The sequence below is a fragment of the Artemia sp. Qi Xiang Cuo genome, chromosome 1 (assembly GCF_049724085.1).
Source record: "Artemia sp. Qi Xiang Cuo chromosome 1, ASM4972408v1, whole genome shotgun sequence".
Lineage (NCBI taxonomy): Eukaryota > Metazoa > Arthropoda > Branchiopoda > Anostraca > Artemiidae > Artemia > Artemia sp. Qi Xiang Cuo.
The window spans coordinates 36810787-36836381 of record NC_142794.1 but is presented as its reverse complement, the minus strand read 5'-3'; the positions used below and the strand labels follow the sequence as shown (position 1 = coordinate 36836381).

The 25595-nt window shown below is 34.9% G+C and overlaps 1 protein-coding gene across 2 annotated transcripts in view; it reads right to left on the bottom strand.

The window, feature by feature from the left end:
- Window positions 1-25595, bottom strand: part of rho-5 (rhomboid-5) — a 349085-nt gene that overhangs the window by 300518 nt on the left and 22972 nt on the right. For both annotated transcript variants that reach the window (XM_089100907.1, XM_089100993.1), the window contains exon 3: window positions 1513-1719. In XM_089100907.1, the coding sequence (XP_088957033.1) occupies window positions 1513-1719 (207 nt within the window). The remainder of the gene's footprint in view (window positions 1-1512; window positions 1720-25595) is intronic.

The window sequence follows — 25595 nt, the reverse complement described above, 5'->3', positions numbered from 1 at the left end:
AATTCAATTAATTAGCCTACCCAGACATGAAATACTTTTCTATTGTAGATTCAATTAGACAGGAAATTCTGAACGGTTGAAAACTTTCTCAAACTTTACTTAGGATCAAAAAGCGACTTGAATTAAAAGTTCGATGGACTAACGATACACACTGAATTACAATTCAAAGTTCTGTATTGACTATTTCCATGGGAATACTTAAGTCTAAAGTCCCTCAGAAGAAAAATAAAGAAAAGAGTTAGATACCAGTAAAACAGTCGGTGTTACCCATTTGCAATGTCTATTATTGATCTTAGTAAAGCAACTATGCTGGGGAAAGGGAGTCTCTAATACCCTTCCTTAAAAAAAGCGCACACGATTTCTAAGATTTTCCATTTATTTCTCTAATACACTATCTTGACAAATGTGGATCTGAAATTACTCCTTATGGTGATTAATATTGAATTATTAATACAGATTAATAATTAATAATATAGATTAATAGAATTATAATACGATTAATATAGAATTAAAATTCCCATTTTCATTTTGCAGACTGTAAATAACAAGGCAAGCTAGTATACAATATTACTGTTTTCTTAATTAAGACAGGTAACATCAATGCTCCATCTATACCGGAAACAATTTATTACTAAAAATTAATACTATTTATACTAAAAAACCTTGCATTCCTGAATAAATCTTTTAGCTCTGACTTAACAAGACATCTAAGCAAAAGACATCTTCAAAGTAGCCGGTCTTAGCTTAATTACAGGTGGCATTTTTGCGTCTCCAAGAAAAATTTTCTAGTCAGTTGTACTAAATCTATCTTAATTGACATAGGTGCAAATAGATACAACTGGCATGCCAGTGTTGAGTTAAGTTTGGTAAACACGCCAGTGCCATTAGCAGTATAGCGATGCTCGGTATCATTAAAAAAGCCACAGGCCTTTTAAAGTTATAATTGGCCTTTTAAAGTTAGAGTTATATATTTTAAAGTTTTAAAGTTATAGTGAAGAGTTATAGTTGGATACAGGATAGGAAAGTACGCCTGAAAAAGAGGGGCTGGACAAAGTTTATAAAATCATGATATCCGCTACCTAGTAAATAGCCAACCACAGTCCATAGTAATCGATAGTTTTAAAACCCGCTTTGAAAAAGAAAAGAAAACCTGGCTAGAGAGAATTTTTAGAAGAATTATATTTATATACGAAAAAATTATCCTCCACAGCACTTACAACCTTTTCTACGATTTTATATACTTTCGAACATTTCATATTTTTTACTTCTGGAAGTTTTATACGCCCAGGATATCTCTTTACCCAGGGGGTATAGAGATATCAATAAAAAAGAAAAAAAAAACAGCTATATAAATAAATTCTAGCTTCTTTTACTCATGATAGCGGGCAGAACAGACTCTAAACAGCAGCTATTTAAATTGGCTACTGTACAGGATAGTAAAGTTCATATTGTCATAGCATTTTTTTGTGATGATAATATGGTTAAAAAATAAGAAAATAATAGTAAACTTACTTTTTAGCTTCTACAGCAGCATTGGCAATAACTTCCCCCACACTTTTACTGTGCTTAGCTTCGCCTGATAAATTCCTTAGAACTGGAGTTGGTGACGAAGACCTTAGTGGTGGCTGCACTTTAGTAGCTTGGACATTCTGAGGAGGTAACTCAGGCCTTGATTCAGTGTTGGATAAGGGCACTGTACTCAATGATGTCATCCTACTCCTGCAAAATGTTGAATTACACTACAGATAAATAAAAATGGTATTAATAATTGAACAAAGTCTCATACAGAAGGAAGGAGAGGAAAATTATATTGAGCTTCTCTTACCTATTCTGGAATACTATAAAATTGTATCACAGAAATACTCCTTCAGTACATGTACGGCCCCCAACCTTGTAAAAAATCAGAAACATATGATCCAGTTCACAAAATTTGAATTGTGTGGATTTATTTGAGTAGATCACTAGCAAAGGCGCAGACCGATCGGATTTATAGGAGAACGTCAAACGATTTTATTTGATAAGGGATTTGATCCTTGAAAAATGAAGCTTTATTACACAATTCAATTTTAAAAAAAACATTTTTGCAACTGAAAGTAAGGAGCAACATTAAAATTCAAAACGAACAAAAAATTATTCGGTATATGAAGGGGTTGCCCCCCCCCCCCGATATCCTACTCTTCACGCTAAAGTTTTTAGCATTTTTAAACATTTTTAAAAAAGCTTCCTATTGTAACTAAACGGCCCCTGTGTTTCAGAGTTGTTCTTAAGAAACTGGGACAAACAGTCAAATTTCAGCATAGAGAGAAAAGTATTAGGAGGGGGCAACCCCTTCATATAGGGAATATTTTATGTTTGTTTTGAGTTTTAATGTTGCTCCTTACTTTCAGTTGAAAAAAACTTTCAATTGAAGTTGGGGAAAACAAACAAACACGCATCCGTGGTCTTTCTTCTGGCAAAAATACAAAATTCCACGTTTTTACAAATAGGAGCTTGAAACTTCTACAGTAGTGTTCTCGGATACGCTGAATCTATTATGATTTTCATTAAGTTTCCTTCGCTTTTAGAGGGCATTTCCCCCTTTTTTTGAAAATCAGGCAAATGTTCTTAGGCTAGTAGCTTTTGATGGGTAACACTAAACTTAATAAATCTTATATATTTGAAATCAGCTTAATAAGCCGATCCTTATGATATGTCTATTGGTATCATCTTACCCCCCATCATCTTGCCACCCCCCTCCCATTTAAAGAACACTCCCAACTTGACTTATTCTCAGGTCACTAGGAAACCTTTCCCTCTTCCCGTGCACTTTATCCCTCCTGGCTACCCTACCAGTATGACACTGGTTTAAGAGTAAGCTGGCAGAAGGATCCACTTTCAACACCTCCATGCAGAGTTTCTAAAATTTCAAATAGTTACCGCTGTTTAGAGTCTCCACTAGTACCTGCTCAATTAAATGCAACTGTATTTGAAAAAGATGGATTTGATTCCCCTGTTTCTTGATCTCCTTATTCATGTTTAGCCCCTATCAGAAATTCTATTAAAGCGCTAGACCCAATCAGTGATATAGAAAAAGGAAACTATAAAAACAATACCTTGACGAGCAGTATCCGATTCCCTACACATTTGTTGAGCAACATTGAAAGCATTAACTTTGAAAAGCTTATTTGAATTAGACACCCTTTCTAAAATATATAGATTAGATGTAATCGCTATTACTGAAGTTCAAGCTCAAAATTTGCACATGTTAAAGATTAAAAATTTTTCTCAATTTATTAAACTCAGACCAGAAAACCACCCTCTGGGTAAGAAAGGTGGCGGAATTCTGTTCTTTGTCCGTAATGATTTATACCCAAGTGAAATCCCAATTCCGTGCCTTACTCCCTTTGATGAAGCTATGTGGGTGTGTGTTCGACCTAAAGTCTTGCCGCGTCCTTTTAATTTAATTGTCCTTTGTTGTTTTTATTACTCCCATAATCAGAGATCCGCTGACAAAATAAATTTTATCGAAAAATTACCGTACTATTATTCGTACTATCAAAATACCCAAATGCAGGAATTTTCCTGATGGGTGACGCAAACGATATAAGACTTGATTCTACATGTAACGCTTTTAATTTAAAACAGGTCATTAATGTCCCTACTACAAAAGGCAATATTACTCTTGATTTAATTTGCACTAATCTTTCGAAGTTTTACAAACCCGCCTCCACTCTGCCCCCTCTAGGGGGTAGTTACCACTTTAGCCTTTTCCTATCTCCGCTGGCTAAAGTTAAACAGTCGTTTTCTATAACTGAAACCCCGTATATACCACTCACAGACTCAGGACTTTTAAATTTTTGCTACTGGATTACTAAGGAGAATTGGTCCACAGTGTATCACACAAAATACGTTGACTAAATAGCTTTGTCCCTCCAAAATTTATTGAGGAATAATTATGAATTCAACTTCCCTGAGAAAAAATTTAAAACGCGTTCTACAGATAAGCCTTACGTTACTGAGTCTTTTAAAAAACTTATAAGAAAAAAAATCAATTTTTTCAAAGCAGGTTGTATTACTGAGGCTAATAGTCTAAGAAAGTTCCTAAAGAAAAAATTAAGAAAAGCAGCTTCTAATTATTATAATAATAAAGTCAAAGATCTATATTCTAACAAGCCCAAGCAATGGTACAGAAAAATTAAAGAAATTTGCGGAAAAAGTTATTCCAAAGTGAATTATCATCTCCCTGAACCCTCTTCTAGGACTGCAATCATTTTAAACTAGTTACTAGCTCGCATCATTCAAGGTATCCTCCCTTTCACTGGCTCAAGTCAAACTATTCCCCCCAACACTTACTTCCCCTTTATTTCGCCCTCTTAGGTTATAAATAAAATTATAAAGCTTAGAAAATCAAGTATTTCTCCCTTGGACATCCCAGTTGACTTAATTAAAACCTTTTCGGACAAAATTGCTGAGCCTTTATGAAATATTTTCAACCACATCACAAAATTTGGTAAATTCCCAAGTTGCTGGAAACAAGGTTTTATAACACCTGTCCCTAAAAAATGCACCAGTCTGACTTTCGCCAACATTCGCCCCATTACACTCACTTCTGTTTTTTCCAAACTTTATGAAGGTGTCCTCTGTGACTGGCTTAAGGATAAAATTTGTCCGCGTATTGACACCCGGCAGTTTGGTAACTTAAAGAAAACTTCCACCACCCATTACCTTGTGCACTTAATGCACACCATCGTGAGTAACTTTGATAAACCAAATGTCTGGCTGAACCTTGTCTTAGTTGATTTCCAAAAAGCTTTTGACCTGGTTGACCACACCACCTTATTTCGTTCACTACTGGTTAACTTTAAACTTGATCCTCTGTTAGTAAATATTGTTATATTGTTTCTTTCAAATAGATCTCAAGTTGTTAAATACAAAAATATTTTCTCTAACCCCCTCCCTATATATTGTGAAATTCCTCAAGGAACCAATTTGGGACCATTTTTATTTCTAGTCATGATTAACGATATTGGTAAGGACTTTCCCCAAAGGTGGAAATACGTGGATGACTTGTCGATCCTCGAAGTATGTCACAGGAATATAAAGAGATCCCCTCGAAATCCTAACCCACATTTCGGATGAAGCAAAGAGCCTAAACATGAAAGTAAATTCCCCTAAATCAAATACAATGACGATAAATTTCTTGAAATCTACTCCCACTTTCCTTGACCCTATCCCCCCAGATATTTCTTTGTTTTCCTTTAAATTACTTGGGGTTACAATTTCCTCTAATTTAAAGTAGGATATTCACGTGAAAGATATTGTCCGTAGAGCTAATGCATCCCTGTCTCTCCTTAAGTTCTTGAAAAAATTTAACGTCCCCTCATCCCATTCTTTAAGAATTTATACTTCCTATGTCTGCCTGCATCTTGAATATGTTTGTCCGGTTTGGCATCCTGGCATCTCCCGTGATGAATCAGATAAAATTGAATCTATTCAAAAACGAGCCCTAAGAATAATTTTTAAAGAAACTTTGGTACCATATTCACTCCTTCTAAAAAAGGCCAAGCTGGAAACTCTTGGAACAGGAAAGGAACGCTGTGCCACCGTTTTGCAAAAAATGCAATAATAAACCCTCGCACGGAAAACATTTTCCCCAATAGACACTCCCAATCCAGACACCGCCTGCCACGTACTGCTTCTGAACCCGTCCCTATCTTGTCCCCCATCCGTTGTTTAACCTCCAGATATGAAAAAACTTTTGTCCCCTTCATTACTGATCAAATAAACCTCTAGTTTTTTGTTGTTTTTTTTGTACTACTGATACCAATGCTTGTGTCCGTTTGGTTCTTCCGTTCCCTCCTTTTCTTACATAGTCTCTTTTAAACCTTTTTAGAACTATTTTTTTTTTTTGTTGGTTTTGTTTTAGTCTGTGACTTTTTAACTTTATAACATTTGACACTTTTTGTTTTTTAGACTAATGAATGGCTTTGCCTTTCTGATATTGTCTTTTTTAACACTGTTTAGCCAGTTTTTTAGTTGTTGTGCTGTTTCTATGTTTTTTTTTATTATATGACCCCGAAATGCGAATTCGGCCCTTCGGGGCTTGTGATAGTCATTTTTTGAAATAAATATCTTATCTTATCTTATCAAAATTGGTATCCGTTTTTACATTTTTGGTTACTATTGAGCCGCGTCGCTCTTTACTTATAGTTCGTTACTACGGACTGTTTGATAGCTTAGACTTCCCAAGAGAACCCTTTGTACCAATTACTACAGCGTTTATAACTTAAAGAGGTATTTATTGCAAAAAAGAAAATAGTGATCCAGTGACGTTGCCGAGTCTTGGTAAAAGTATACACTTCTGTGTGCACCGGTGTCCTAGGGAGGAAAAGAGAATAGGAACCAAGCGAATTTTTTCAAGCCAGCCTCTGACTGAGTCTGGAAAAGAGCTATTCTCTAAATGGACTATTTCGAAAAACTGAAAAAGTTTGTACGAAAAGTGAAATGTCAACGACATGTATAGAATATTTTCCACTAAAATACGGATAGCTTATGATGTGTATTTTCCAGAGAAGACGGTCAAAATAAACTCAGCTGACAAGCCCTGGGTTAATTCACGCCTGAAAAGGCTGATACGCAAACACAACAGGCTCCATAAAAGGGGGAAGATAGGTGAAGCTTCCAAGCTGAGAAATCAAGTGGTCTATGAATGTAGATTAGCTGAGAAGTCATACGGTTCAAAAATGAACGAGCTCATGACCACAAATCCAGCCGGTTTAAACTTAACCTCTCATTTACATCAGAAATAAAATTTGGTAAATATATACCAAATCATATTGTTGGGTTGGGAATAAATTGGATACGCCATTTGATGCCTTTTTTTTATGCTGATTACAAGTAGCCTATGATAGCCATTTCTATCGGAAGTGATTTTCAGCCCCCCCCCCCTAAACTAACCCCCATATGTGCAAATATATATACTGAGTTGACATATATAGCCTAGGGGGGGGGGCTGAGATTCGTTTCTGATGGAAGTGGTTGTTATATTTGTAATCGGTGTAGGGGGGGGGGGGGCATCGAGTGGTGTATTCGCTTTGTTTGAAACTCAACAATATGATTTGGTAGGCTATATATTTATGCCTAGTGAATAAAGTGAGTTACACAGAATTATAAGTAGCAGGTTAAAGATGTCACTCAGTTATATATTTACGTCTATAAATTAGACAGTCCTAGTCAGCTAGTAACACATAATTATAAGTAGTAGATATAATTTTCCACACGTTTATATATTTATTTATACAAGTCATATAGGCGTAGTAAGTGAGTTATTCATATTTATAAGTAGTTGGCTAAATATGTAACTGAGTTATATATTTCTGTATATGACTTAGATGCCTAGTCAGTGAGTTACACATATTTATAAGTAGTAGGCTAAATATGTCACTCAGTTATATATTTCTGTATATAATTTATATAGGCCTAGTCAGTGAGTTACACATATTTATAAGTAGTAGGCTAAATATGTCACTGAGTTATATATTTCTGAATATAACTTATATAGGCCTAGTCAATGAGTAATTTATATTTATAGGTAGTAGGTTAAATATGTCACTGACTTATGGCCTTTGCAAAACAAAAGTGATCCGTTTATCTGGCCTCCCCCTGGCCATTCAGCGTGTCTCCAGGTGGTGATAGGGGAACGCTCTACAGATATGTAGGGTACCTCCATAGGAGGCACGGACCAAAGGGGGACCTTGTCCCTGGGGGTCCATAATAGAATCTGGGGCACCCTTGCCCGGGGTCAAAAATACAGGTGGAGGAGGAAGAAGGCCCCTCAAATGTACACTCAAAAGGGCCCACTGGTTTGTCCACAAGTTCCATGAGTTGCAAACCTTCTCCCAGCAATGGGTTAAATTGCATGGTGATGCAGAACACCATCGCGGGAGGATCCTCTATAGGAGGACAACTGTGGCAGGGCGTACGATCCAGATCTATGGACAACAGCCTCTGCAAAGGGCTGCCTCAACCTTTTCGGGGTACCTGCAAGACTGGGGACCTTGCGGTCAACTCTATTCCCACTTGAGGAGTGGCGCCCCTCGAGGAAATTATAGCCTAGTAAACAACACAGTATTTGCACGGTATTCTGACTAATGGACAATTCTTCTAGGAATGGTATGTTTTGATGGGCGTCTTTGGGCTGAAAAACCTCTTCCTAGCTAATTTATCTATTATGGGTTGCCTCCCCATAGTAGCATAATATTTGTAGGCATGAATATATAATGAGTCAGAGGTAATAGACTTGAGACTGTCTGCGCAGGATATCGACTCTTGTTGATGGAAGAGCATCGCCAAGTGCTGAAAACCATCTTGTGACCAAGATGGATCCAGGATTGCACAAAACCTCCATTCATGGACGTCCCAGGGACTTCGTACTGTCCGGTTCTAAGCCGGTTTAAGTACTTCAGTGTGGACTTGAGAAGATATGTGATTCCCGTCCTCCACTGGTATCCGGGATCATTGCTTTTCCTGAGGCGAAACAGATTTCAATGATTTAAAGAACATGAAAATTGGAACTTGGAATGTCACGACATTAAAAAATGACTATTTTATCGAAATTTTTAATGAAGAATTCAGAAAATTTGAGTTGTATTTATTAGGAGTCTCAGATACTCATATCACAGTGGTAGGAGGCATGAAATTAGACGATATAGAATTTTTTTACTCGGGCTTCAAAGATAGGGCACCCAGACAGGGAGTATGGCTGATTATGAACAAAGAAGCTGTTAAGTCTTGTTTAGGCTGTTAAGGTATTAATAATAGAATACTCAATGCTCATTTTATAACTAAAAAGTTCAAGGTATCAGTTATAGTGGTATATGCCCCTGTAGAACCGACTGACGGAGATGTTAGTGACTCAGATGAATTTTACTTACAGTTACAGGAGCAAATAAACAAGGTCCCAGGTAGAAATATGATGTTATTACTGGGAGATTTTAATTCCCAGGTTGGTAGAAACAAGGATAGATGGTATCCCAGCTTAGGTAAATTTGGTGTACGAAAAGAAAACAGTAATGGATACAGACTTTTGCAATTTTGTAGGTATAACAATCTAGTTATAACCAATACGGTGTTTGGTCATAAAATGGCTCATAAGCTAACATGGTATTCACGTGATGGTAAGACAGCAAACCTTATTGATTATGCTATAGTAAACTGAAGACTGGCAGGATCAATACAATATACTAGGGTATATAGGAGTGCTGTTATTGATGTTAAAAGTAAAGATCACCATCTAGTAGTGTCAAGGGTTAATTTAAAGCTGAAATATCGGAAGGGTAATTACCTCCAGGGAAGTTATGATGTTAGTAGACTCCAGGGTGAAAATTTGAGAGAAAATTTCCAAAATTTGATTATGTGGAAGATGGTTGGAATAATTTGTGAAGTTGCTGGAGGTGTATTAGAGAAGAAAGCTAGAACTGCAGCTAAAAATATTAGTGAAAAAGCTTTATGTTTATTAGATAGGAGAAAGGACTTGTACAAGAATTATCTGAGTGATAGATTGCATGAAAACAAAATAAATGTAAAGAAAGTGGAGAAAGCATTGAAATATGAACTAAGGAGGTGTAAAGTGGAGGCCATGGATAAAATTGCCAAGGATTTAGAAGATGCAGCTATACGGCATAATAGTAAAATATTGTACTGGCACGTTAACAAATTGAGAGCTAGTAGTCAATCCGGACTTGTCCCAGTTAAAGATAGGAATGGGGTGGCAATTAGCGATAAGGAAAAAGCTAAAGCGAGATGGGCCGAACATTTTGAGAACTTGCTGAACCGAGATAGAGTTGCAGGAAAACATATAGAGGAAAATGAAAAAGTTTGTGATACCTTGGATGTGAAGGAAGATTTGTTTTGTGAGGAGGAATTAGCAACAGTACTAAAAGGATTAAAGAATAATAGGGCTCCAGGTGCTGATAGGGTAGTAAATGAGTTTCTTAAATATGGTGGCGCTGAGGTTAGAAATAAGTTATTGAAGATTATGAATATGATTTTTGAAAAAGGGGAAGTACCTAACGATTTTAGGAAAACCTTAATTAAGCCACTTTATAAGAAAGGTGATAAAATTGAGTGTGGTAATTATCGAGGCATTAGTCTGGTCTCTGTAGGTAGCAAATTGCTTCTTGTCATCAGACAGATTTTAATTGTTTTTTGTCATCAGTCAAATTGTCACTGTTTTTATCTGTCATTGTTTTTCTTCCATTAAACAGATGGTAATTAGTGAGGTTTTAGCAAGCATCTGTACCCCCCTCCCTTGGCAGGCCTAGATCAAATAAGTGCAGGGTCCTCATTATATATATATAGATATATCAAATTTCACATTGATCAAATGTCAAGTAATATACACATTAATAATTTTTATCCAGCAATAGGAGATTAAAATAAATATAATTTTAAATTATTTGAATGATTCTTTATTTTTCCATTATCATCAAAAGCAATTTGCTTTAAGTTTTGATTTATTTTTTTAGCCTATTCATCTTGATGGTAACATGGGACCCTTTCACATGTGGGGCCCAATTGCCCTTTATCCAGCCCTGCCCCCTTGGGTGACAGTCTAGCTAACAAGATATTTTCATAGGCATTCCACTCAGGCTCTAGTGTGAATGGCAAATTTCAAAAAGGAGGCTTTAGGTGTTCAAAGAAAAACAGCTGATTGCTTAAAAATGGCCTTTTTTCCTTGCCAAATTGATAATTTTCCATAAATAATCAGTTAGTCTAAACATGACATAAGGCCTGAAATTTTTTTAAGTTTAGAATTAAGAGTCTTTTTTCTTTCCTCAACTGTTTATGAATAAGATGGCTCCTGAGCATAAGCGGGGGGGATAGAATCTGATTTCAAGTTATTCAAATATGACCCTGGAATTATATGGTTACAGATACTGTCAAAATATTAAAATTCCTTCCTTTGGACTAATATCATAAAAAGAAAAATTTGAAAAGAATCACAGCAATTTTCCATAAGAAACATCTTTTCCATTTGTGTTGTCATGAGTATTCAATGTGAGAAATTCTGGAGAGTCCATACAGCATGACTACTATGCAACATGAAGAATAAATGCTACCCAAGTAAACTTGAGAAAATTATTTAATGGCTGCTAGATAGTATGTGTGATTTTTTTTTGTTTTTTACCCCCTTAAAGAATACTTGGTACTTTCACATTATCAGGGCCTCTCTAAAAAGTCAAGTTTGGTTAATGCTAATGAAATAAAATAAAAGAGCATGGCTATATAATAGTTTAGAAACAAATTTGGGCTATATATTTGCACATTAGGGGGAGTGGGGGCAAAGCATAGCATACATTAAATATGTAATGAAACCTAACCTAGGTACCTTTTTCCCCAAAAAAACACCAAAGAACAACACTTTAAATATCTTAAAACCATGCTATACAATGTATTTCTCTACTGTGGTGTATTGAATTATTTTGTAAAAACAAGGTTTTCATTGCGTCTTTCCTGTTTGACTGTAGCATCTCTTGTTGGACTTTTTTTAGCAGGGCCCTGATAATGCAAAAGATACTTTCTAATCAGTATATTTTCCTATAAAATTAATATTTTATCAAACAACCATTAAAAAAGGCTTTTTTCCTCTCTCTCAGCCCTCTCTTGGCTGGCTAATCCCCAACAAAACTTGTATAGAAGTAAAGTTGGTCAAAAGACTAGCAGATTAAGTCCTCAAAGAGAGCTTTAGACTTGCCTTTGGAATTTGCCATTGGTACTAGAGTGAAATGGTTTCACCAGGTCAAGAACATGAGGAACCAGTTTAAGAAAAAGTCCTGATGTATTGTATCATAAGATGAAAAACAACAAATTAATATATTATTTTGGGCTATATCAGGGACCATCTGGGGGAGAAGCAGGGTAGATTGTCATAAAAGCAATCATGATGTTTGGAAAGAGCATAAAATACGGAACCAAATGGTAAAACTTTTATTTGATTAACATATTTCCTTTAGAAGTGGTCAGCTGCTAAAATTGTGCTTGTCAATTGAGTGTTTCAACTGTTATCTAATATAAAATACAACAGAAATACACCTGGTGGTGAGAGTTTTTTGGTGTGTCTTAAAGAATGATTGTGTCTTAAAGCAAATATTAGAATATTTGAAGCACTTTTTACCATTTCATAGTGATGATAGCAATTCAAGAATTTTCCTTCTGGAGAGTGGGAATGCAACAACAAAACCTAAGTAAATATTTATAATTGTCATAAATTAGATTTTGATCAAATGAACCCCTATCCTTAGGAATTGTCCCAACTTATTCAATAATTGAAATTTTTGCCAACAATTTTGTCATTTTAGGGCATAGGCTATACTCTTCTATGTATCATTAGAGGCTATAATAATGACTAGCATGTATATACTTTTATTGACCATTATGTGTCCAGGAGAAGTGGCCTAGTCTACTGCCTGAGAAATGATTATGCCTAAAGAGGCAACCATATACAGGAGTCTAACTATTGTAGTTAGTTTTTATGTTAGGTCTATGTTTAGTTAGGTTACAGCTAGTTGAGGGCTTTTTTGCTACCTGGGAAAGCAGTAGAACTAGGTGAATGAGACTTTCAGGAATAAATTCAGGGCCTAAAATATACCTGGGAAAAGTGTTATCAAGCTATTCTCTCTACCATTTTTTTAAATCTAGAACTTAGGAAATTGCATAGGCTAGGTTAGTGAAAAAATCAAATTTATAGGTAATAAAACCAAATTGGTAATTCTACTTTAGCTACTTTTGGCCATCTTGGAAAGGGGTTAAGTTAGGAAAATGAAACTTTCAGGGATGGGTCTACAGGCTAAAGTATGCCCTGGGAAGGTATTTTGCAGTACCTACCTCTACTGCATCTCCCTCTAGAGGGTCCTGAAATTTGCCTACATGATAGATCTATACTTATTAAAATTTTGACAAAACAACATTTTACCTTAATTTTCAGTTATCAGTTTCTTTTTCTCTGGCTTTAGTTTTGAAAATGCAACTCCTTTTATTTAAGTAAAATTTTAAGCCATATAAATGTATTTTTTTTTCAAAAGTTAGGAAATGTATTTACTTATCTTTAAAACCTTATAAATTAGGATTGAGAAAAATTGTGAAGCTGAAAACAATTTTGTTTTACTTCAATTAAGCAGAAGATCTATTTTTCAAAGGTTTCACTTTTATAACACACATATTTTTAAAGGTCATCAAAGGTCAGGACCCTCTAGAGAGAGAAGAAGTGGAGCTAACTACTTCAAAGTACCTTCCCAGGGCATACTTTAGTCTGGACCCATCCCTGAAAGGTTTCATTTTCCTAACCTAACCCCTTTCCAAGGTAGCCAAAAGTAGCTAAAGCAGAACTTTACCACAAAATTTTATAGTGAATTAACTACTGAAATAATGATCAATTTTACAACTAAAGTTTGACCAAAAAATACCTTAATTTGGGTTCACTATCTTTCTTTCATTCAATATAGTCTTTGAAAACCTAATACAAATTATTTCAGAAGAATTTTAAGCCATAACAAGGTTAATCCACTAAATTTAAGATAAAAGTAGGCTATACAAATCTTTAAGATCTTATAAATCAGAATTCAGCAAAGGTATGATGCTCAAAACAACTTTCTAGTGCCTTATTTGAGCAGTAGGCTAGGATATGCTGAATTTGGATTTTGAAGTTTCACCTTTATATCATAATGATTGTAAAGGGATATTAAAGCAGCATTCACAAGCTTTGTCTAGCTAGAATCCCATGTCTAGACATGTGGCTAGCCAGAATTTAATATCTAGGCAACAACCATTCACAAGTAAAATTTGGGGCTTAGCTTGACACACTAGACAAAGTGCTTGGCTAGAACATTGAGTTCTAGACTCTAGAATTCAATGTCTAGGATTTTCAATTACAGCCAATCAGAATGTGTCAAGTTCCACTATTTTCATCATTTATGTTTACATTTTTAAACTGAAATTAATTTTTTTGTTTTCTCATTAATTGTTTTTTTTTCATTTTAGGCAAATATACAACACTAGACATAATAGTGAAGCATATCTAAGGCATTGTTTTGCCTTGTCTTATCCATTATCTTTTGACAGTAAAAATAGGGAATACAATTTGGAAAGTTTTGCCTGCATAAGCTCTCTTGATTGGCTAGAAATGACAATTTGAAACTAAATTTTGAGTTTTAGCTAAGCCCCAAATTTTACTTGTGAAGGGTCGTTGCCTAGACATTCACTTCTGGATAGACATGTGTCTAGACATGGGATTCTAGCTAGATATGCTTGTGAATGCTGCTTAAAGGTCAATACCCTTTAAAGGGGAAAGGAGCAGATATATGCAACAAAATTCTAGTTTTGCTACTTTTTGATATCTTGTAAAGGGATTAGATTGGTAAAATGAAACTTTCAGGGATGGGTCTACATACTAAAGTTTGCTCCTGGAAGAGGTATTCTGAAGTACCTACCTCCAGTCTTTCTCTCTCTAGAGGGAAGTGACCTTTGAAAATCTTAGTGTTACGAAAGTGAAACCTTGAAAAACAGATCTTCTGCTTAAATGAAGTACAAGAAAGCTTCTAAGCTTCACAACTTTGCTTAATCCCAGTTTATAAGGTTTCAAAAGCAGACTTGTTAAACAAGGCGTGTTTTCAATTTAAAGTATTTTGGGAAAGACTCAGTTTTTTGATAGGGCGTTGAGGTGTCCGGATTTAAACGAGCGTTTCTGTCAACACGGCAAGAAATTGTCCGCTTCACTGTCGACATGATGGAAGTTTGATTGTAAAATATTTAGATCAGTCAATATGTTGTTGTCTTTGACGACAGAAAAAGGTATAAAATGATTGTATGTTTGCATTCAGGAATACTAAGGGACAATTGAATCAATTAATTAACTTTTTCAATTAAAGATGTGTTTCCTATGCTAAGCCCACTAAATGCACAATGTTGACACAATAAGGGACAAATGCAAAAAAGCAATATGTCGACAAGGTGTCAACTGTTTGTCAACTTTGCAAATACTGAATTTAATGTGGCTCAGAAATCTATGTGAATTAATCCCACGGAATATATTCAATTTAAGCATAGTTTAGAATCCATAACGGGATGTTCAGTCAATTTTGTTTTAGGGGACCTGGAGGAAAATTCTCCTAATAATTATCCTTCCCCGCCCCCTTTCTAAGTAGAATATCACTCATGAAGTGTTATAATCTGTTAATTGTGAAGGTGTACTCTTTTGTTTCTTTTTATAACAAAACAATATCAGGTTTAGCATTTGTGTTTATGCTGCCTAGTTTGGACTTTACAAGCATTTTGGTTTTGAAATCACTGGTCTAAAAAAAAGTAGTTCATATCAAAGGTAGGAACTGGTGTTATTTTAGGATAGAGCCCTGGGCATCCTATGTATTATTTTTCAAAACCACTTCTAGTTGAATTCGAGGCCTTAGAAATTTTGCTGGAGTCTCATTTAATCGGAAATGAGAAAATCTTGTGTCCGTTTGAAGGGCCAAGAGTATTGAATATACCAATAGGGATCCCCGTTATATCAGATTAAAAGAGACAGCCATTTTTCAAGTAGTCAAAGGTTCTAATAGGTATAACTCTGTTTTTGACACAGCCCCTACCAACTCAGGAGTAATGTCTGTAAATTATGTAAGTTAGTCATTGTTCAGAAAAAGATTTTAACAGAAAATACTAATATGTTTGGTCTTAATTTTTTAAGCACCTTGGAGCTTCTGGGAATAGTTTGATATGCTAAAGCTTTCCGAAGCTTCCAAAAAATACACTTCTGTAAAGACACACGCACCTGAGTGAATCAAAAATGTTTCGTATAGTCAAGTTTTCAAAACGCATTATCTGGAAACAGGGCGATCAATTTTGTGTCTATAATGAGCTTAGAAACCGCATTTGCAAGTTTCTGTGCCAGGACGGTGGACCCCTTTGCAGGAAAAATAAATTTTGGCTGGATTGAATCACAACTCCCGAGAATTGGCGAAAGATTTTTTTATCAAAAAGTTCGTGGTAACGAACTGTAAGTAAGGAGCGACCCGGCTCAATAGTACTCGAAACTCTAAAAAACGGAATTTTGATTCAAATAGATACATCAAAAGAATTGGATTTTTATGCTGATTTTAAAAATATAAGTTTCATCAAGTTTGGTCGAACTCATTAAAAATTACAAGCCTGAGAAAATTTGTCTTATTTTGGAAAAAGGAAGAAACACCCCCTAAAAGTCATAGAATCTTAATGAAAATCACACCATCAGATTCAGCGTGTCAGAGAACTCCACGATAGAGGTTTCAAGCTCCTATCTACACAAATGTGGAATTTTGTATTTTTTGCCAGAAGAAGATCACGGATGCGTGTTTATTTTTTTTTTTTTTTTTTTATGTTTTTTGTTGTTTTTTTCCAGGGGTCCTCACATCGACCCAGCGGTCCTAGAATTTCGTGAGAGGGTTCATTAGAACGGGAATTAAAATTCTAGTGCCCTTTTTAAGTGACCAAAAAAATGGAGGGCAACTAGGCTCCCTCCTGTGCTCAATTTTTCCCCAAAGTCACCGGACCAAAATTTTGAGATAGGCATTTTGTTTAACACAGTCGAAGCATCTAATGACTATGTCTTTGAGGACGACTTAATCCTCATAGTTCTCAGGGGAAGGGCTTTAAGTTATGAACTATGCCCATTGTTTATATATAGCACTGAATATAAATATACTACAATATGATCATCCTTATCTCAACCATTATACAAAGCCGGACTGAGATGCAAGTGCACCGGAGAACATTAAAACAAGACTAAACATTAGCAACATTTCATATTTTCACGGTTAGACAAGTCAGATTTCTCTCGAACGCAAAACTTGGCTTCACCATTGTAACACTATTTTTTAAAGGATCTAATTTTAAACTAATTTATTCCAATACATATATAAAAATCAGTAATTAATTGTGCAATGCTATTGTTAGATGTAATTAGGAACCACAAGTAGGTTCCGAAGTCTCGAGTTGGTTTCAAAGGCATTTTGAGAAAATTTCTGCGAAAATACGCGTTCCAGGGTAATATACAATGAACCGGTGATGACAGATTAAATGGAAAGAGCTGTTTGTACGCGTCGAGGATGTAGTAGCCAAAAATCACTGAGTCATGATCTTACTGTTATATTATTTATATACAGTGATATATAGTATTGGTTATTGGTAAGTATACAGACGTTTTCAGGGAGGGATTTTTCTGGTGGGGGGGATTGGGTTACGTGGGAGGATATTTCTATGGAAGAATTTTTTATGTGGGAAGAGAATTTCCATGAAGGATTTCCCAGCATTATTTAAAAAATAATAATAGAAAAAAAAGTTTTTTCAACTGAAAGTAAGGAGTAGTATTAAAACTTAAAACGAACAGACATTATTACGTATTCGTCCCCTCTTGAATAACTCGCTCTTTACGCTAAAGTATTTTTAAGTAGTTTCAAAACAGCTATTTATTCTAATTAAACGGCTTTTGTGATTCAGGGGTCATTCTTAAAGAATTGGAACAAAATTTGGACTTTAGGGTAAAGAGCTAGATATTGACGAGGGGCGAACCCCTTCATCTTACCTATGGGAGGAAGTTTGCCTCCTTGTCAATACCTCGCTCTTTACGCAAAAATTCGAATTTTGTTAAATAATGGCCGATATAAGTAATAATTTGTTTGTGTTATTTTCTGGCCAATCTTAGCATTTAATTTTACCTTAAGAAGCTTCATAACTATGATTTTTATATTATTAATTAAAAAAACATTTTCCACAAAATAAGTTTTTCAAAGAAAAGTAAAGAACTCCATTAAACAAAAAATGTGCAAAAATAAAATCAAATAATCTACCAAGCGTGAAACTACGACAAATCAGCATCGATACATAAATGAAACCCAAAACGAGCAGAAATTACAATAAATAACCGAGTCAAACTCAAAACGAGCAGAAATTAACATAATTTGGGCTCATAACCTCTATGCCTTCCCAAGGCCAGAACATAATTTGCACTTTACTGAAAAAAATATAAATGTTTTTACTTTTATAACTTTAATAAATCAAATAATATTAAGATTTTTATTACTAAATATCAGTATATGTATATTAAACTGACAATGCACATTCATTTGTCCCAACTTATATTAATTTCTGCTCGTTTTGAGTTTGACTCGGTTATTTATTGTAATTTCTGTTCGTTTTGAGTTTAATTTATTTATCGATGCTGATTTGTGGTAATTTCACGCTTGGTAGATTATTCGATTTTATTTTTGCACATTGTTTGTTTAATGGAGTTCTTTACTTTTCTTTGAAAAACTTATTTTGTGGAAAAAGTTTTTTTAATTAATTTCTGTTAGTTTTATATTGAAATAGTCTTTTCGGAGAAAAAGAAAATAATACTTTCAATCTTTTTGTTTTTTTTAAGGATTTAAAGTTTGGCCATCTATTTGTATGCTGGAGAAAAATTTTCAGCAATTTTTAACAACATACACCCTCTTTAAAATCTCGACACAAATACAAGTGTTTAATTTAGTTTCATACCTCGTCTAGTTGACCTGAAATGGACAACTTGATACCATTCGCAAACAAATCTGTATACTTTCTTTGATAGCTTGGATATACTTACGCTATTTTGATTTGTTTAAATATTAAGAGCAGAAGCAGCCCCCAAAAGTTTGAACATAAAACCCTCAGTCGTTCTTGGTATACTGCTGAGATGGCTTATTGGGAATTAGCATTAACACAGTGCAATTTGATTTAATCTTATGGCAACATTTAGTTTATAACATACAAGCAAATGGAAGGGTGGGCGTGGGAGGGGGATTAATTTCCCTTCAATTACTTTCGACTATTGAAATGGGCATCGGCCTTTTCTGTTTTCAATCGAATGAGCTCTTTTCGAAGTTTCAACGACAACTCCTTCAATACGAAGTGCCCTGGTCTAAACAACAACAAAAAAATAATACATTATACCCACATCGATCTTAACTATAAAAATGCCAAGCTGTCCAATCACTTTCGACTATTAAAAAGGGCACTAGGACTTTCGATTTCCAATCAAATGAGCCCTTTTTGAGTTTCTACTACAACACTTCCTATAAACACCTTATACGCCCCCAGGGCATAAATCACAACTCTTTCCCTAAGGCCGGTGAGGGTGGTTGTCATCCTCTAAGATCTAATTTCCAGAACTTTCAACACCGCTAATCAAAATGGCAATCTCAAAATTTTGATTGGATGTGTCTGGGAAAATGCTGGGAGTGAGAGGACCGTTAGTCTTTCACCAATCACTTTCGACTATTAAAAAGGGCGATAGTCCTTTGAATTTCCAATCAAATGAGCCCCTTTTGAAGTTTCTACGACAACGCTTTCAATAAAAACCTTATATGCCCCCAGGGGATAACTTACAACCCTCACCCATATTGGGGGGGGGTTGTCATCCTCACAGACCTAATTTCCTAAACTTTCTACTACGTTGAACAAAATGACTATCTGAAAATTTTCATTGGATGTGTTTGGAGGAATGGTGGGCGTGATAGAGGGGTTAGTTACCGTCCAATCACTTTCAACTGTTAAAAAGGGCACTAGCTCTCTCAATTTTCAATTGAATGAGCCCCTTTTGAAGTTTTAATCATAGAGTCTCTGTCATTAAAAACCTTATATGCCCCCAGGGCATAACTTACAACCTTCGCCCTGAGAATTCTGGGGGGTTTGTCATCCTTAAATACACAATTTCCAGAACTTTCAACTACGTTAAACAAAATGGCTATCTCTAAAATTTGACTGAATGTGTTTGGAGAAATGGAGGCCGTAAGAGGGGGGGGGGGGGGTTAATTACTCTCCACTCACTTTCGACTGTTAAAAAGGGCAATTTCAATTTCCAATCAAATTATCCCCTTTTGAAATTTCTACAACAACTTTCTATATAAACTTTATATGCCCCCAGGGCATAACTTATAACCCTTGCAGTGAAAGCTCTGAAGGGGTTATCATCCTAAAAGATCTAATTTCCAGAACTTTCGAATATGTTGAACAAAATGGATATCTCAAAATTTTGATTGGATGTGCTTGAGGAAATGGTGGCCGTGAGAGGGGGGTTAGTTGCCCTTCAATAACTTTCGTCTATTAAAAGGGCACTAGCCCTTTCAATTTTCAATTGAATGAGCCCTTTTGGTTGTTTTTACAACATCCATTTCAATAAAAACCTTACTTGCTCCCAGGGCATAACTTAAAACCCTTCCCCTGAGGTTTTTTTTTGGGGGGGATGGGTTGTCATCCTTAAAGACCTAATTTCCAAAGCTTTCAACTGCGATGAACAAAAGGGCTATCTAAAAATTTTGATTGGAAATGTTTGGGGAAAAGGTGGGCGTGAGAAGGGGGCTAGTTTCCCTCAAATCACTTTCGACTATTAAAAAGGGCACTAGCCCTTTGAATTTACAATCGAATGAGCCCTTTTTCAAAGTTTCTACGACACACACTTCAATAAAAACCTTATATGCCCCCAGGGCATAACTTATAACCCTTGCCCTGAAGATTCTGGGGGAGTGTCCTGCTCAAAGATATAATTTCCTGAACTTTAAACTGTGTGAAACAAAATGACTATCTAACAATTTTGATTGGATATGTTTGGGGAAATGGTGGGCGTGGAAGGGGTGTTAGTTGCCTTCCAATCACTTTTGACTATTAAAAAGGGCACTAGCCATTTCAATTTCGAATCGAATGAGCCCTTTTTGATTTTTCTATGACGACGCGTTCAGTAAAAACCTTATATGCCCCCAGGGCATAACTTACAACCCTTGCCCTGAGGGCTGTGGGGGAGTATCCTCGTTAAAAACAGAATTTCTATCTGGAAATCCACAGCACTGAACAAAATGGCTACCTAAAAATTTTGATTGGATGTGTTTGAGGAAAAGGTGGTCAAGAGAGGGGGGCTAGTTTCCCTCAAATCACTTTCAACTATGAAAAAAGGGCACTAGACCTTTGAATTTCCAATCGAATGAGCCCTTTTTCAAGTTTCTATGACAAAGATTTCAATAAAAACTAATATGCCCCAAGGGCATAACTTATAACCCTTATTCTGAAGATTGTGAGGGGAGTGTCCTGCTCAAAGGTATGATTTCATTAACTTTAACTGCGTGGAACAAAATGGCTATTTCAAAATTTTGATTGGATGTGTTTGGAGAAATGGTGGGCATGGTAGGGGTGTTAGTTGCCTTCCAATTACTTTCGACTATTAAACAGGGCACAAGCCATTTCAATTTCTAATCGAATGAGCCCTTTTTAAGTTTCTACAACAACACTTTCTATAAAAACTTTATATACCCCCAGGGCATAACTTACAATTCTTGTCCTGAGGGCTGTGAAGGGTTGTCATCCTCAAAGACCTAATTTCCAGAACTTTTAACTACGTTGAACAAAATGGCTATCTCAAAATGTTGATTGGATGTGTTTGGGGAAAAGATTGGCGTGAGAGGGGGGTTAGTTACCGTCCGCTTTCAACTATTAAAAAGCACACAGCACCTTTGAATTTCCAATCAAATGAGCCTTTTTTGAAGTTTCTATGACAACGCCTTCTATAAAAACCTTACAAGCCCCCAGGGTATAGCTTACAACCCTTGCCCTTATCGCTCCTTACTTTTAGTTAAAAATACTTGTTTTTTTCATTTAATCTCTGATAGGATGAAACTAAAGGGATATCTAGACAGGTTCAGTTAGACCTCCTTAAAGACAGACCATTTTAAGATGGTTGTACCGATGTGTTTCTTTTTATGACATTTTATGTAATCTTTCATTATTTATTTATTGGCTTAGATGTACAAGACATATAGACTGGACCAGGAAAAAATCAATTGGTCCAGCAAATGAAGACAACAAGTTAAAAAAGAGGCATTTGTTGTATAAGAATTTCAAAAAAAAAAAAAATTATCGCGGATTGGCTTGAATTTTATTGGATACGTGAACAGGAAGCAGAAAACAAATGAAAACAAAAAATGGTAAAAGAAATTGTTGTATTGTTTTGCGATAACTGAAATGGGCCGCACTTTGTTTTTTTTTTTTTTATTATTTGTCTACAATATATTCGGTTTATATAGCCTGCTGGGTAAAACAAACCTAAGAGAAAGCAAATATTTTGAAAAAAACGGGTGTATTTATTTAAGACGACCCCAAAATGGGCCAGACAGTGTTTTTCTCCGATCAACTTGAAACTTTCAAGGTAAGCAGACTGAGCTAAGAAAACCTAAGTGAAGGTAAAACTTTGGAAAATAAATTTAGTTGCTTTAGTTTGTTTGATGTACTATATAACTTAATTTCTAATAGTTACAATAACATTCCTACAATTAACTGTAACAAAACTATGTCAATTAAAAAAACAAACAGAAATTAATTTTTTAAAATGGTTAATTTGAGAAAAACAGAAATTAATTAAAAAAATATTTCTAGAAAGGTTTTCAGAAAGAACTTAAAATGAGCAGAAGCAAGTTCAAACTTAAAACGCACAAAATGTCTCGACAAATGAAAACCACACTATCCGACTATGGACTATTATGTTGATTAAATAAAAAGAACAAGTTTTTTTAATTAAAGGTAAAGAGCGACATTAAAACCTAAAACGAACAGAAATTATTCCGTGCATGAAAGGGGCTGTCCCCTCCTCAACGCCCCACTATTTATGCTAAAGTTTTTTTTATTGTTTTATAAAGTAGAGTTGTGAGAAAAAGTCAAACTTTAGCCTAAAGACAGGTTGTTGAGGAGGAGACAGTTCCTTTCATATACGGAATAATTTTTGTTCGTTTTAAGTTTTAATGTCGCTCTTTACTTTTAGTAAAAAAACTTTTTTTTTATTTAATTTCTGAACGTTTTTGAATTAATGCAGCTTATGATTTGGCTCGCCGTACATGAATAATTAAAATGAAATTTGCATCTTTTTCTGCTAAATGGCTCTCTCAAAATTTTTATCAGAAGATTTTGAGAAAAAATGGGCAGGGGAGGGGGCACAGTTGTCCTCCAATTTTTTCGTTACTTAAAAAGGGCATGAGAACTTTTAATTTTGATTACGAACGTTTTTATTAGTAATAAATATACGTAACTTACGAATTAACTTATGTAACAAACTTCTATATTCGTATATTTTTATTACGTATATGAGGGGGTTCACCCCCTGGTCAATACTTTGCTCTTTACGCTAAAGTTTGAATTTTGTTCCAATTCTTTAAGAATGACCCCTGAATCAATAAGGATTTAATTAGAATAAATAGCTCTTATGAAAGTACTAAAAAAACTTTAGCGTAAATAGCGAGGTATAGACGAGGGGGTGAACCCCTTTATATACGTAATAGTTTCTGCTCGTTTTAAGGTTTAATGTGGCTCATTACTTTCAGTTGAAAAAACTTCTTTTTTCAATTTCTTCAAATAATGCCAGGAAATCTGGCTACACCTCCGCAGAAAAATCCCTCCTCTTGACCGGATTTATTCTTTAGACCTGTGGTTCTCAGATTGTAGTACACGTACGTTTTGGGGGCATGAAAAAATATTTAGGGGGTACACTGCCAGCCAAACAAATAAAACAACCCTTTAACTCTAGGACTGGAAATTTTATTTATATTTTAGCTATAGTTTACTTAGTACTGATAACTGAGAAGGGGTGCCTAAATGTTTTGTGGGTAAAAAGGGGTACAGCGTCTAAATAAGTTTGAGAAACACTGCTCTAGACAATTCAATCCTGGTGAAAATTTACCCCGGACACCTACCCTTAACATCTCCGCGCGTAAAACTGAATCGACAAAGAGAAAGCAAGACATAAGCAGAATCTCGTATAGGAATTCTGGAAAATTTTACCAGAGTAAAGTTTTCCCTGAAAAATTCACACCTTGAAAACTTTCCTCCTCGCAAAAAATTGTCGCAGTGAAAAATCTCCCCCTGTAGAAAATTCGGCCCCCTCATCCGAAAAATGTATGCATACTTCCCAATAGCAAATACTTCAAGTGAACAGTGGGCAAATTTTGTAACTTAAAGACTTTTTCCCTGGGGCAGTGGGGGTCATGAAATCTCCAAAGGTATATTTATTCGTCCTTTCAACTATGCTGAATAAAATGGCTATCCCAAAATTTTGATCGAACAATTTTGAGAAAAAAGGACCTTGGGAGGGGGCCTAGTTGCCCTCCAATAGTTTTTATCACTTAAAAAGGGTACTAGAAATTTTAATTCTATTTGAATGAACACATCTTTTATTTTTAAGATTGATGTGATTGTTTACTCTGGGTTTTAATTATTCGTTCGTTGTTGCTGCCCGTTTTAAGTTTAACTTACTGTATGACTTTATTTCTGCTCATTAGAGCTATTAGTGTGGCCTTTTAATTTTACTGAATTTTTTTGAAAGTTTTTTAAAACACTTTCGTAATTAAAAATTTAAGTACGTAACCGTACCAGCAGACAGAGCAATTCTAAAAGAATCAAAACGGTAATTTTACATAAAAGTGGATTCCAAAGTATGATTGCAGCCTGTGTTTTGAAACAAATGTAATAATGTTCGGCACAAAGCCAGACATTCCAGTGAAACCTGACATTAGTTATGTTGATTATTTCTTTTTTATTTTTTATTTGGTTTTTATTTTATGTTATTATGTTAATTATTTATTTTTTATTTTTTTATTGTTTTTTGTGTTATTATTTCGTTTTTTTATTTTTTTATGTTATTATGTCGATTATTTCTCTTTCTATTCTTTTATTTATTTTTTATTTTATGTAATTGTGCTGATTACTTCTTTTTTGTTTTATTTTTATTTCTTTTTTATTTTATCTTAATATGTTGGTTATTTCTTTTTTTAAGATCACTATTTCTTCGGTAAAATTTTCGTACTAAAAATGTATATTAGCACAATTTCTTTCTTTTTATAGTAAATTTAAAAGAATTACATCAGCCTCTTCTTCTTCTTCTTGAAGGTCACCGTCAACTTCATCTAGGAAGTGAAGCTTACAAGAAAGTTAGTCATTTCATAATAAGCTTTAAAACTGTAATTGCAACCCTTTTTGTGATCGGAGGATTCAAATTTAACAAGCCAAGTCCAAAACTCCAGGAATTAAAAAATATGTTTAAGGAAAAAGGATAAATAAACTTAAATATGGAATTATTTACCAATCTAAACTCATCCACATTTTGAAAGCGGGGATTTTACCATTGTTTCAAAACTCTTTGATTGTTTCGTTTAATTTCTTGGCTAGTTTCGCAGAGTGGAAACTGTTTGTCATGTCAAATGATTCAGCTTTTATTTTCCTTTTGGATGACAATCGAAAGCTTATCCCAATTCAGAATGATAAAAAACAGCTTATTTAAGGGGAAAAAACAACAAGTGAATTCGAATTTATCAACACATTTAGACTACACAGTTGAAAAATAAACAAAAATTAAAGTTTATCTTAAGTGCAACTAAAATTGTAATTATGTATGGGAGCGCAAATTGATAGTTCTTGAGGGGGGGGGGGTAACGTAGGTCTTATCCTTTAAAAACCCGAGTTTCTAAGGCCAAATAATCACGATACTTTCATAATTATTCTTAGATGGGATACCCTTAGACTGTTAACAGGAGAAGAGAGTTTAA